The following is a 13,845-nucleotide window of genomic DNA, read 5'->3' on the forward strand; positions in this document are numbered from 1 at the left end:
TCATGCGCTGTCTCTCTCTGTCCCCAAAAAAATAAATAAACGTTGGAAAAAAAAAATAAAAAAAATAAAATAAAATAAAATAAAACCAAAAAAAAAAACAAACAAAAACTTCTCCAAATGCCTTTCTTCTGGATGAAATCCCCACAATAGTCATTCCAGTGCAAAATCCTTTGTAAAATTGTAAAGTAGGTAGTTTCATGTTGACTTTTGAAAAGCATTCTTCTTTTGCTTTCTCATTATTTCTTTTACTCATTTCCCAGGTGTTCTATCCCCCATCAAACTGCCTGCCCAAATGCTAGCCACAAATTTTTGAACTACAGGCTCCAAAGGCTATTTCTACTTCTTTGTCTTCTTCAGCCTTATCATCTATCTTTCTCTGTACAAACATAAATCAGTGTAGTTGATAAAAATTATTTCATATTAAAATATACTGGTAGGTGAAATCCCTCCCGAGGCAACTAGCATTCTAAGAGAAGAGGGAGGGGGACAACCTAAATTGAAATCAGGATACTGTGTTAGTGGGACATTTCTTATGCCTTTGTGAAATATCTCCCAAGGGAGTGCAAGCAGCTTGTGCCTAACATAGACTTGGAACTTTGAAATGAGGCACACTGGAGACATATCTATTAATCCTCCATAGATTCTATTGGCTCACATACATCTTTTCGAAACACTAAGTAACTAATGCAAGTTACTTAAAGCAGTGAGGTACCTGTATTCCACAGCCATATATTCAAAATGTAATTGGTATCGGGAGCACAGAAGCTCAAACTGCCAGCAAAATGCAAGGGTAATCGTATTGAATAAAAGTTAATCTTTATTTAACTTTCCTACATTATGTACTCACAGCACTGAAAACTGTCATAAACTCCTTGTTTCAGACTAAGTGGATTATTTATTTGTGATAATGGGCACATATGCTCATTAACATGCTGTCATAAACAGCTGCGTTCAGTGTATTATGTGTTCTGTGACATAAATAAGGTGTTCAACATGAGATTGTTGTTTAAAATATGGGCTGCAGGAAGAACCAAAAAGCAATAAATGCTGTTTCATATAGTTGCCTGGTCTTGAATTCTAAATTTATTTCTACCTTATTAATGCCACTTGTATGGAAATTGCCAGTATTACTCTTGTGACATATCTTGACATTCAAGGACATAGGAACTTCTCTGTGCTTTCCCATCCTTGGTATCTTGAGCTAAGTGTTCATTGGCATGTGTTTCTTTTCTTGTAAAGGAGGATATCATGTACACATGGGGGAGACACTTATAGCAAAATCAGTCTATATCTCAGCAAGCTTAGAGCAGGATCCACTTGATGGATGCCTTCAACCCATACTAATTCTAAAAGTATCCAAACTAAATGTTGAACTTAGACATTGTTTGGGTCAGAGCCCTCACTTTACAGATGGAGGACCTGAGGTTCTGAGGACTTGAAAAACTTATTTGAGTCATTGATCTTTAAGTCACAAAGCCAGGACCAAGAGCTAAATATCCAGACTCCCGATTTAATGTAAGAATGAGAAGTAATAATTAAGTTGGCTACACTAAAATGATCCAGGGGTAGGAGGGAGCTTACTGGGCAGTGAGAGGGCCCAGCTGCATCTTTTGAGATTTTTACCAATATCACTTATGGTAGACTTAAATTCTCACTGCTATTTTATAATATATATTAATTTGAGCAAAGTTCTGGCTGCTTTCTTTGGGTGAGTGGTCTCATTGGATGAAATGAGTGTATGACAATGAATGATACAGTTCACTGGGCAAAGTTCAACAGAGTTGCAAAAGTAACAGACTTCAATTAGAAGGCTTAGAAAAATTGGGTATGACAGGTAACATTACAGAGAAACAGTGAGAAGCTATCCAGCTTTTATCTTTACTGGAAAGCAGGGTATATACAAAGTTGAGAAAAATTCTATCCATTGGAGCTAGTCTGGATCAATCCTTTATGAGAATATTGATGATAAGCAATTTAGATGCCTGACTTTTAAATGATAGAAAGCTAGAAAGTTTACACAAAGTAAAAACAAAAAACAAATAAACAAAAGTTTCCACTACGGAAAATTAAGGAAGCTAATGAAATTGGGGTCGTTATCCTAAAACACATGAAGGCTAAAACATAATTTAGGGGGTATTTGTAAAGAAATTAAATGCTGCTTCAAAAGAATAAAGCATTCTTACAAAGAAATGTCCATCTCCTCCCTTTGTTCACACAAAGCAATTCAAGAAAAAAATATGAGATTAAATAGAAGGTAGAAAATTCAGTTATACTTGAAGAATGATTAAATGTTAAAAACAAGATACCAAGAGGCATTATAGAATCCCTACCCCCAGAGATGGTTAAAAATGAAATTAAAAGTAATTTGACTCGAATGCTTTAGGTGCACACCTGTTTGAGAAAAGGTGCACCCGTTGACCTCCTAAAGACCTTGGTATAGTCTGTGACTCAACAGTCAAGCACTCTGCTAAATGCTGTGCTGGTAGCTCTGAATATAATATACTTTAACTAATTATACCGGTTTCACCCCCTCAGGATCCTTAAATGACTTTCTCTTCCTCCTGTTGATTTCTTATGTTCATTTATGTTTATAGAAAAAAGAGAGACCAAATATAATATTCACTTAGATTTCCTGGCTCAGGAGCAACATTTGGATGGAAATGAAGACACTTCAGGGATTTGTGATTTTAGGTAGTAGCATTATTGACTTGTTTCTGCAAGTGGGATTTCTTACCTATTTTAAAATTCACCTGAGCTTTGTTCTAAATAACTCCCCCACACCGTTCAGAGTTGATTTTTGTTGTTGTTGTTGATGATGAAACAACATGTCTGAGTAGATTTTTTTTTTTTTTTTAATTTAATGGATACTATAATCAAAATGCAGAGATAGAAAAAGTCTCCCGAATCTTAGGGGCACTATGACTACTGCCCCACTACTAATTACTGTTACTTTAAAATATCTAGTTTTAGGGGCATCTGGGTGGCTCAGATGGTTAAGCGTCTGACTTCAGCTCAGGTCATGATCTCGTGGTTTGGGGTTCAAGCCCCACATCAGGTTCTGTGCTGACAGTGCAGAGCCTGGAGTCTGCTTTGGATTCTGTATCTCCCTCTCTTTCTGCCCCTCCCCCACTCACCCTCTATGTGTGTGTCTGTCTGTAATTAAAAAAAAACTTTTTAAAAAGTAACTGTTTTCAAAATAAAATATGTAGTTTTATTCGAGTCCCTGGGTGGCTCAGTCTATTAAACATCTGACTTCAACTCAGGTCATGATCTCGTGGTTCATGAGTGCCAGCAAGCCCCACATCAGGCTCTACACAGAGAGTGCAGAGCCTTTCTGGGGTTCCCTCTCTCCATCTCTCTGTACCCTTCCGCTGCTCATGCTCGCTCGCTCTCTCTCTCTCTCTCACACGCACACACACAAATAAAAGTTTAAAAAATATATCTAGTTTTATTTGGAAAATATTAGTTTTTTCTCTCTCAATTTTTAAAGATTGACTTATACTATAAGTGATGATGGCCATGCCTAGATTTGTATGATTTTTTAATTTCTCAGTTATTACTTTTTGGGTCAATTGTTTCCTTAATTTGGTTAGCCCAATTGGACACTTTTTTTTTTTTTTTTTTTTTTTTTTGCTTCTTTAACACAATATCATTTATTCTTGGATGCTTTCCAAAGACCCCAGCATTTTTGAAAAAGTTTTATAAAGAAAAATCAGGGGATTGGAGCCTGTGATTTCTTTGAATCAGTGAACATATTTATTTCCCTGTGTTTCCTTGGCGCAGGTTTCCAGATTAAGGCTTTCACATCCCTGCGCTTCCTGTCAGAGCCTTCCGATGCTGTCACGATGCGGGGAGGAAATGTCCTCCTGAACTGCTCTGCTGAGTCTGACCGAGGCATCCCAGTTATCAAGTGGAAGAAAGATGGCGTCCACCTGGCCTTGGGAATGGACGAAAGGAAGCAGCAACTTCCAAATGGCTCTCTGTCGATACAAAACATACTCCACTCCAGGCACCATAAGCCAGATGAGGGACTTTACCAATGCGAGGCATCTTTGGGAGATTCTGGGTCAATTATTAGCCGGACGGCGAAAGTTGCAGTAGCGGGTAAGTGGATGGAGTCTTCCTTTTTCTCCTTTCCCTTCTCCATCCTTCTTATTCCTTTTTTGAGAATAAGAAAATCATTTCCGCAGAAACAGTATCCATTTTTAAGATAAAGGACCAACGGAAAAAAAGCTGTATGTATACCCCCTCATAGTTTTCACTGACTTTTCTCCTTAATTGCTTGGAAAACAGTAGTAGGATCTCAAGGACTAACATAGTATTGTGAGATTTTTACAAAGACTGCCTCAAATTGATCTACTGCTTGCGTCTGGGGGAGGACTCTTCATTGGTAGAAAAATACTAGAAAAAGGATTTCCTGATTACTTCCATTTTACAGAATCACTAATGCTGAAATTTTGCAGAGCTATTTTTTTCTTTTGCCTTCAGAGTCATGAATTTTATTTTGATTATAATGGCTTGATCGCAACATATAGCTTTCAAATGAGAAATAAAAGTTTGCAATTGCAGTCGTGCTTCCAAATATGCTTGGTAATATGTTGACTCAATAATTAAGTAATAAGATGAATAGTTTTTCCTTTCCATCTGAATATTTTCAGGTGGTAGAGACCCTGAAAAACATAGTATTAGATGTTCTGGAATCCATGGACATTGTTCTCTCTGATCCACTTAATTTAGTTAGAGGGCAGCTAATAATCATTATTAATTTCTGGCCTCTGAAATGTTGGACATACAAGGGGAAGAATAAAAATTTTACTTGTTTCTGTGATGACTTGGCTACAAATTGGGCTTTGATTTTTTTTTTTCTTTTAATTTTGACATGAGGTACAGTACAAGGCACGTGGATCCAACATGAAATAAGTTTAGGCTTTCAAATGGGTAAACAGGTTGGAAGGGCTACTTTCAAACTTAATCTTTAGGTCTCAGTATAAAATTAAGCTAGTAGGCCATCATTTAGCCATTTGGTATGGGCTTCTTTTCCCAGGTCCCATTCAGTCTAAATCCAGAATACTGATGAGAATGAAGATTCATTTTCAGCAATAACATTTACTAGGACAGTTGGGCAGAGCTTCTACTGAGGCAGTGAGGAAGTTAAAATCTCCAAGAGATGTTCTGGTCAGGTGATGATATAAAAGTTAGATTTTATGGATATGCAATCTGTTTAAATCCAGTGTCATGCCACAAAAGAGTATCACAAACCAGATTGTGCCTGAGCAAAGATGTCCTGGTGAGCCCCGGGCTCACCTAGAGATAAAGTGGTCAACCATCCTGCTTTAACCAGGACTGACCTGGTCTTAGCATTCGAAAGTACTGTGTCCTGAGAACCCACCTGCTTTAACACTGACAGACTGAAGCATGGTTTCAGAAAGTCCCCTTAACTCAGGAAACACGTGAGGTGGCGTTCCGATCATGCAAACCAAGGCTCTCAACCCCCTGGCTCCTTTGACTGATGGGTGTCTGAAATTTGATTGATGTGCATGAAGTGTAGAGAGGATTGAAAGTCTATGTTAATTATGATTGATCAAAAGGAACAAGTGGAAGAAGTGCTGAGGATTAAGGTAAAAACTGCTTCCCCAGAATGTTCAAACAAAGTGGAGAGGGTATGGTTTGATTTTCTCCAGCTTAAGAATTTCTGGACACTCAGATCCCACCCGTCAATTGCCCACGGTGCTAAGGTAGTTCTGCCAATTTGAATGAGCTAGGCTGGTGTTTCAACACCCTATTCCAGAAGGCAGGTGCATATGTGCTGTTAATGAAAATGGCCTGATTTGTTGTGGTTTCAGCTTTCCTGCGATCTAGATTCACTTTTACGTGCTGTGTTTCAATGGGGAAATGAAGAATGATTCCTTCCCTATGAGATATTAAAATAAAGTGGCTTCAACTTTGGTATTCTGTAGAAGGTTCAGCTGGCAGATTCAGTCACTGAGTTACAATCTAATATTAGATTGTATCATTTCAAGGCAATAAGGCTGTTCACAGCATTTTAAACACTTACCATGCTGTTGGGCAACACAGCATACATCAATGTTATGTCTGTCGAGGTTAAGATTGCCAAACCACTGGAATGCACGAGGGGCATATATCTTCCTTGTAATAAAGACCATGGGCCTGATTTAATCTCATTTTTAAAGCATTAGCAGTCAATAAACCAGTCACCACTAAAAGGTAAGAGTCAGCTTTGCTTCAGTTAAAAAAAAAAAAAAAGGAAAAAGAAAGAAAGGAACAAAAAACCTGTTTTGCACTCTCAGGTGTGGTGTAGACTCCATTTAAAATAATACTGTCCCTCTTCCATTTTTGCTTTCTCAAAGTACCTTTTGGTAAAATGAAATGTGGCAAATGAAATCTGTCTTTAACCAATCAGCACATTTTATGCAATGGTCTTGCCACATACCATTCATCCTATTTTCGAGGAACTTCTCACATACTCTTCAACCTCTTAAACCTAAGTGCACACTTAGCTGAAGAAGGGAGGGGAGTTGGAAAGATAAACCAAGGGCTACTGTCCCATCCAACATTTTATTAGAAGTCTCAGTGTATTGGGTGCCTGGGTGGCTCAGTTGGTTAAGCATCTGACTTTGGCTCAGGTCATGATCTCATGATTTGTGAGTTCATGCCCCACAACCAGCTCCGTGCTGACAGCTCAAAGCCTGGAACCTGCTTCAGATTCTGGGTCTCCCTCTCTCTGCCCCTTCCCCACTCATGCTCCGTCTCTCTCCCTCGCTCTCTCAAAAATAAATGAACATTAAAACATTTTTTTAAAAATCTCTGTGTAACAAGCTACTGACCATTGGCATATCCTGTAATTGTGAGTTCTATCAGGAAGGGCTATTGCTCTATTTGAAAGTAACTTGGCCAGTCCTGGTGAAACTTAGGAATTTTGTTTATACTCAGTTAGCTCTAGTCTAAAATGGTGCAGTACTTCTCTGTCATGGATACTCCTGTTCAGACTTCTAGGCTGAGACTTTTTTTTTTTTTTAAGTTTATTTACGAGAGAGAGAGAGAGAGAGAGAGAGAGAGAGAGAATGTGGGAGAGGCAGAGAGAAAGGAAGAGAGAGAGAATCCCAGGCTCTGGCAGTGCAGAGCCTGACATGAGGCTGGAACCCACAAAACATGAGATCATGACCTGAGCCGAAGTCGAATGCTTAAAAGACTTAGCCACCCAGGAGCCCTTAGATTGAGACTTGTAAAGAGAGAAGCAGAGCCCAACTTCATCTGCAGAGCTTCGCTTACCACTCTATACCTGTCACAGTGTCAGGCATGTTTAGTAATTATTGATTAAGCCTTTGTTTTGCCAGTGAGGACAGGGAGCTTTATGCCATATAGAGAGAGGTTTCCATTGCCAGGGAGCAAGAATTCCTGTCTTCTTCACAGGTCCATCCAGCTGGCTGAAGAATCATATTAACGTAAGATGGATTACTAGGAGAAAATAGAATTTAATTGAATGCATACAGGGAATCCACACAGACATGGAGATTCCAAAGACAGACAAAATGAGTCATATATGTCATTCTGAACTAAAGAGAAGGGGGTAGGGGTCTGGGATTTCAGAGGAAAAGAATGCGCTTCACAGGGCAATAAGAAGAACAGATGTTTGGTAACTAGAGGTTTGGCCTCCCATACGAATGGCAAAATTTTTCAGATAAAATTTGTTTCTGCTAATAATCCTTGTTCTGGGAAGGACTTCCAATTTAGATTCTTCTATATAGTTAAGGGAGGGTCAGAAGTTTCTCTTGAGCCATAATGGTCCATCATGGAGCAGCCTGCCCTTGGACCCTACACCATCATTGTCACCTTTGTTTTCCTTCTCCTCCTCCACTTTTTTTTTTCTTGATAAGATTAAACTTACCTCCTTGATGGACAGAATGGGATAATCTGATTTATATCTTACTTGTCTATAAATTCCTAAACTATTGAGGACTATGGAATTAGAAGGTAGACTGTACTGGAATACCATATGCTGCTTTGAAAATGCACATGCCAATTCCTCATTCCTTCTGAAACCCATAACATCAATATGAGCTTGCATTAGGCCAAGCACATCTTCCCTACTCCAGATATTGCCAGCTATCCGAGACTCTGGATTGTCTTCTGTAAAATCAACATAATAACAACCTACCTCCTAAGGCTGTGGTGGCTTTTCAATAACATTTAGCATGTAAAGGCCTAGTGCAGAGTAGATTCTTGTGTAAAGATGGATATTATTATGTTATTACAATTATTATTATTAGGAAATGACAACTTTGAGTTTTCTCCTGTGATGATATAAGACATTTTTTTTGGAGAGGTTTGGGGGAGGAAGAAATATAGGCTACAAATCCTGAGCTATAAATATTGTCATCTTGGATCAGATATCTGCTTTTGCAATCTACAAGCACAAACTGGCAAGCCTGAATTGAGTTTTCAAAAAAAGTTGAATCTATGCAGTTTGTTGGCAAGCTGTGCCAAAATCTGTTTGACTACAAGATTCATTTTTCACAACTTGATCTAGTATTCTGTCAATGAAGCCAATATAATTTGTGCTGGTCAGACCAGGAGTTCTAGATCATGCAACTGCTGTTACCATTATAGAAAAAAGATGGTGGCCAATCTACTCCATGGAGCCTCTATCATGTCCTTCCAACTGAAAAAAGATTCACTGAAGCTGAGTTCATAGGAGTTAGTTGGCCTAGACTGAGAGTTTAACATAACCCTCTCCCCTCTGGGGGGGTGGGGGTGGGGGTGTGCAGGGTACAGCCATTGTCGGGTGAAGTCTATGCCAATGTGTAAGAAAACCTTATCACTGCAGAGCTTCTCTGAATAATCATGAAAGTACCGTCTTGTTTATTTTCCCTGACACCACCACCACACCTCGGCACCCCAAACACCCCCCCAACCACAAAGCCCCTTGCCCACCCACTTCTCTTGCAGGGCTAGGAGGATCACAGTTGGAACCTACATGTCACCTCTGCTTGTAAACACTCTTGGGGATGCAGTGGGATCAGCCCCTTCTCCTCAGCTGAAGGGACACTAACAGCAAGATACATTATAGAGCATTTGCATCCAGGTAGATTCTTCCTTTGTTAATTTTTAAGTACTTACATCTTGACTATTAAAACCACTGACCTATTTTTTATAATACTTTGCTCTTTGCACACGTATTCATAGGCATAATGCCCATTACCTCATAAAGCTCAAAAAGGCTCTGAGATAACAGATATGCAAACTGATAGAAAACAAAATGGGTTTAAAAAAAAAAAAAAAAGGTAGCGACTTTCTACAGTCAGAGTCTGGAACCCAGATTCTCTAGTGCATACCTAGTCCCTTATCACTTTGCTTCTCAATCTAAGGACTAGATGTAAGGAAACTGTGACTGGTTAGCCACCTAGTCATTTATTGTTAACCAATAAAACTCTCCAAAATATAAACTGAGGGAAAGTAGTAGTCATTGTCGTAATAATAATAACACCATAATAATAGGTTTTATTTATCCATTTAATCTCTTAAAAATATCAACTCCCTGTGGGAAAACACTGTGATTTGGATGTTTTCTTCTAAAATGAGAGATTTTTCTACCATAGCTATACATTAAATGATGACACATGATAAATCTCTCCTGAGATAGAACATGTAACATTAAAAATAAGCTTGTATATATTCTTTCTAGGGGCAAGATTTTTGTTATCTTTTCATCTTTGTAAGCGGTTTTATAATTCAGGCTCAGTTTGCTTTTTTTTTTTTTTTTTCCGTTTCTTGAAAATCAAGGAAATAAAAGGGCAACTAAATTGCCTGTACTTGAATTGTTATTTCATTCAGGAGCATATATTTTTTTTTCTTCCCTATTACAATAGATGTTTCAAGATGCAAATTGTCACACACTGCTTTTAAATAACACAGGCATTATAATTAAAATTCCCCTGTGTTTAAAAAAAAAATAATTAGTTACTTGAGGAGTTGTTGCGGTGAATTCCCTTCCAGAATGCCTCCCATTTAAATGAGTTATGAAATAATTAGTGAACACATATTATGGTGAGAGAAGCTAGAATGGTCTCAGCAGAATGGAGCATTTTGTGAAATGATAATCTGACCTTTACGTTTTTACTTAAAAGGCAACAGAAAAAGGAGCTTGTCTTAAGAGAAGGGAGAATAAACTATATTGCCTCAGGTCACTCAAATGTTATATAAAGGAACCAGCAAGAAAAATGCTCATATTCCTTTTCTCTGCAGGAACAAATATAAGAATGTTGCCTGGAAGGTCAAGTTCATCTGGTCAGGCAGTTTGGGAAATGTATCCCAAGGCCCTTGAATACTCTCAAAATTCTATTTTGGGAAGGTTCAGTAACAGAGCAAAGAGTTTTTTGTTTTGTTTTGCTTATTTTTTTTTTTTTTTTTTTTTAACCAATAGGAATAGTGTTTATTTTAAAACAATAAGTAGGAAAGTAAACTGTTCAGACTCCATAATTCTTTATGGTCTTAATGGTCTCTATTTTATATATATATATATATATATATATATATATATATATACACACACACACACACATAGCTAAATGTTTTTATTGTTTTGTGGTTAAAACAGGAGAGAGAGAAAAAATATATATCTAAGGAAGAAATGTGGTGTTGTAAGTAATCATTGTATGTGTGCTAATCTTATAATTTTCCTTTAATTTTATTGCTAAATAAAACTGGGATAATCACCAATGTTGCCCCAATGCCTCCTTACCCGCACACTCCCACACCCTCAACTCAAATAATTGCATGTTAAAGAATAGGTTTTTAGTTACCTCCTTACTAAGTCAATTAACTCTGCAATAAAATTAAAATAGAAATATATTCCTGAAAAACATGCACAGTGGAAAGACATCTTCTACATTATAAAAATTACAACAGAGAACTTGACAGGGCTTTTTATAATAGAAGCATCAACAAAATAAATTTTAAAAATCGTCCTTTCATTTCCTTTCTTATGAATTCTAATTCATATGACAATGGAAAGAGCTAATTATTCATTTTAAAAATCATTATCTTAAGAGCACTTTAAAAAAAATCAGACCTTAAGCTACCTACAGTGTGATATTTGCTGGTACTATAATAAAAATGAAGGAGTGATATTTAAAATAACTCAGTGATAGTAAGGGAAAACACTCTTGCATTCTAAAAGACCCATTTGGAATACAAAAGATTGATTTTTTTTTTTTTTTTTTTTGACAAATGTCAGGCTAACAAAGACTTAAATCAGAGTAAGTAGATAGCTCAGGTGGCATCCTTGTAAATTTCTGATGAAATTATAACCGGTAATAAATTTAATAAAGCATTTTTACTTTTATAAACCTATCGCTGGTACTGGCTTTTTTTCCTATTATATTTTTTTATGTCCATGGTAAAATTTATTATTTAAATGTAATTTATATAAAGACCTTTGAATTGAGATATTTCTATTAGATACAAAGTTTTTCTACAAGGTAAGGAAACATTTAAACTTAGGGGATGTTCTGGAAACTATGATAGCTAAAAGAAATCATGGAAAATCTTAGTGTATGTGGTCACTAAATCATTTTAAACTTTTCCTGTTAGGATGTAAAGTACCGTTAGTGAAAGCACTTACTTATCTCCCTTGTGAAATTATTGTTTGTTTTTTTTTTTTTTTTTAATTTTTTTTTCAACGTTTATTTATTTTTGGGACAGAGAGAGACAGAGCATGAACGGGGGAGGGGCAGAGAGAGAGGGAGACACAGAATCGGAAACAGGCTCCAGGCTCTGAGCCATCAGCCCAGAGCCCGACGCGGGGCTCGAACTCACGGACCGCGAGATCGTGAGCTGGCTGAAGTCGGACGCTTAACCGACTGCGCCACCCAGGTGCCCCGAAATTATTGTTTTTTAATAGTCTAATTTTACACTTATAATCTATATATATTCTGTAATACGCATTCTAACACATTGGCGATTTCTCCCATAATTGTTGAAAAGCCTATTTATTTGGTAGCTGTGAGAAATAGAATAAATCAGAAAAGTTGATTCCTAGGTAGTAGGAAGCCACTGGAATACATGAAGGAACCACACATTCTTGATGCAGCAAATAAATTGTTTTGGACCTTGAATCCTGAGTTTAGCATAAAACAACAATGGGGCACCTGGGTGGCTCAGTTGATTAAGCGTCCAACTTCGTTCAGGTCATGGTCTCGAGGTCCCTGAGTTTGAGCCCCGCGTCGGGCTCTGTGCTGACAGATCCTGGAGCCTGTTTCAGATTCTGTGTCTCCCTCTCTCCGTGACCCTGCCCCGTTCATCCTCTGTATCTCTGTCTCAAAAATAAGTAAACGTTAAAAAAATTAAAACAACAACAACAATAAAACAATGACAGATATTTTTGATAGCAAATAAATAACAGGGTAAGTCCCAAATCTGTCTTCTCATTTCACAATACACTGCAAATACATACGTACACACACACACACACACACACACACAATAAGTATATAATATAGGATTAATATATTTAAAACTGCCGCTCCCAGTGCTATAGTGGTAAGTTCTTTCTTTAGAGTCTTTCTATTAAAAGACAAAAGCTATTGCCTTATCCCCAGATTTCACTGTTTTCCACGGGAAGGCAGGTTGGAAACCCTCTGAAAGCATTTGAGAAGCTGCCTTTTTGTCCACACAATTCATTACAAGTTCTTAACGAGAGCTTGTCTCTAAATTCCACTCAGGTATGGATGTACCTGCTTTCACTGGACCATATAGAACTGTGGGGGCTGTGATATCATGACTGATAATGAGAAATATATATATATGTGGCCTTCATCCAGTTTCTGGCACTAAGCTCCTAAAACCCTGGGAATGTCCTTACTCCAGAGAGCTATTAATGTCTTTTGCTATGTTAATGAGGTTGACAATAGGACCCCACTCAAGGTTGGGACCTGGTTAGTACCTGGTTAGCAGGAGAAAGAACCCTGTGATTAGAGGGTTGGAACTTTCAGTCCCACCCCCTTGACCTTCTAGGAGAGAAGAGGGGCTGGAGGTCAAATCAGTAGCTAATGGTCAGTGATTTAATCAATCATGCCTATATATTGAATCCTCCATAAAAATCCAAAGGAGAAGGTTCTCAGAATTTCCCATTTGGTGAACATGCAGAGTTGCTGAGAAAATGACACCTGGGAAGGGCACGGAAGCTCCCAGCCATTTCCCCACACCTTGTCCTTGTAGCTCTTCTTTCTGCCTGTCCCTGAGTTATATCCGTTAATGATAAACCTGTGATCTAGTAAGTAAAATATTTCTCTGAGGTCTGGGAGCTGTCTCGTAAATTGATCTAACCTGAGGAGGAGGTGGTTGGAACCTGCAGACTATAGCCTGTAGGTCAGAAGCACAGGTAATAACTGAAGTGGAGAGTGGGGGGGGCAGTAGGAATGAACCCTTAACCTGTGAATCAGATCTGTCTCCTGGTAGATAGACATCAGAACTGAGTTGAATTGCAAGAACACCCAGCTGTTTTCCAGAGAATTGTTGGTACCATAGGAAAACCTCCTCTACACTTTGAAATAGGGTTCAAGAACCCAAAATAAGGACTTTAATTTCTTTATGGCAGTGAAACCCCCGGGGAGTATGACTCATTCAGATTCTAGGGAGCAGAGGTCAAAAATTGCTGTAAATAGTTTGATAAATATCAGTGCTGGTGAGGGATATGAGTGTGAGAGAGAGAATCTGTATTGTATTGTCTACATGTTTTTCATTATGCCCTTTAATTTTTTTTTTTTTAATGTTTATTTTTGAGAGAGAAAGAGACAGAGCATGCACAGGGGAGGGGCAAAGAGAAAG

General features: G+C 37.9%; 1 protein-coding gene across 4 annotated transcripts in view; it reads left to right on the top strand.

Moving 5' to 3' along the window:
- Positions 1-13,845, top strand: part of DCC (DCC netrin 1 receptor) — a 1,140,843-nt gene that overhangs the window by 397,081 nt on the left and 729,917 nt on the right. For all 4 annotated transcript variants that reach the window (XM_045458871.1, XM_045458872.1, XM_045458870.1 and 1 more), the window contains exon 2: positions 3,784-4,104. In XM_045458871.1, coding sequence (XP_045314827.1) covers positions 3,784-4,104 — 321 coding nt within the window. The remainder of the gene's footprint in view (positions 1-3,783; positions 4,105-13,845) is intronic.

Source organism: Leopardus geoffroyi, chromosome D3 (genome assembly GCF_018350155.1).
Source record: "Leopardus geoffroyi isolate Oge1 chromosome D3, O.geoffroyi_Oge1_pat1.0, whole genome shotgun sequence".
Lineage (NCBI taxonomy): Eukaryota > Metazoa > Chordata > Mammalia > Carnivora > Felidae > Leopardus > Leopardus geoffroyi.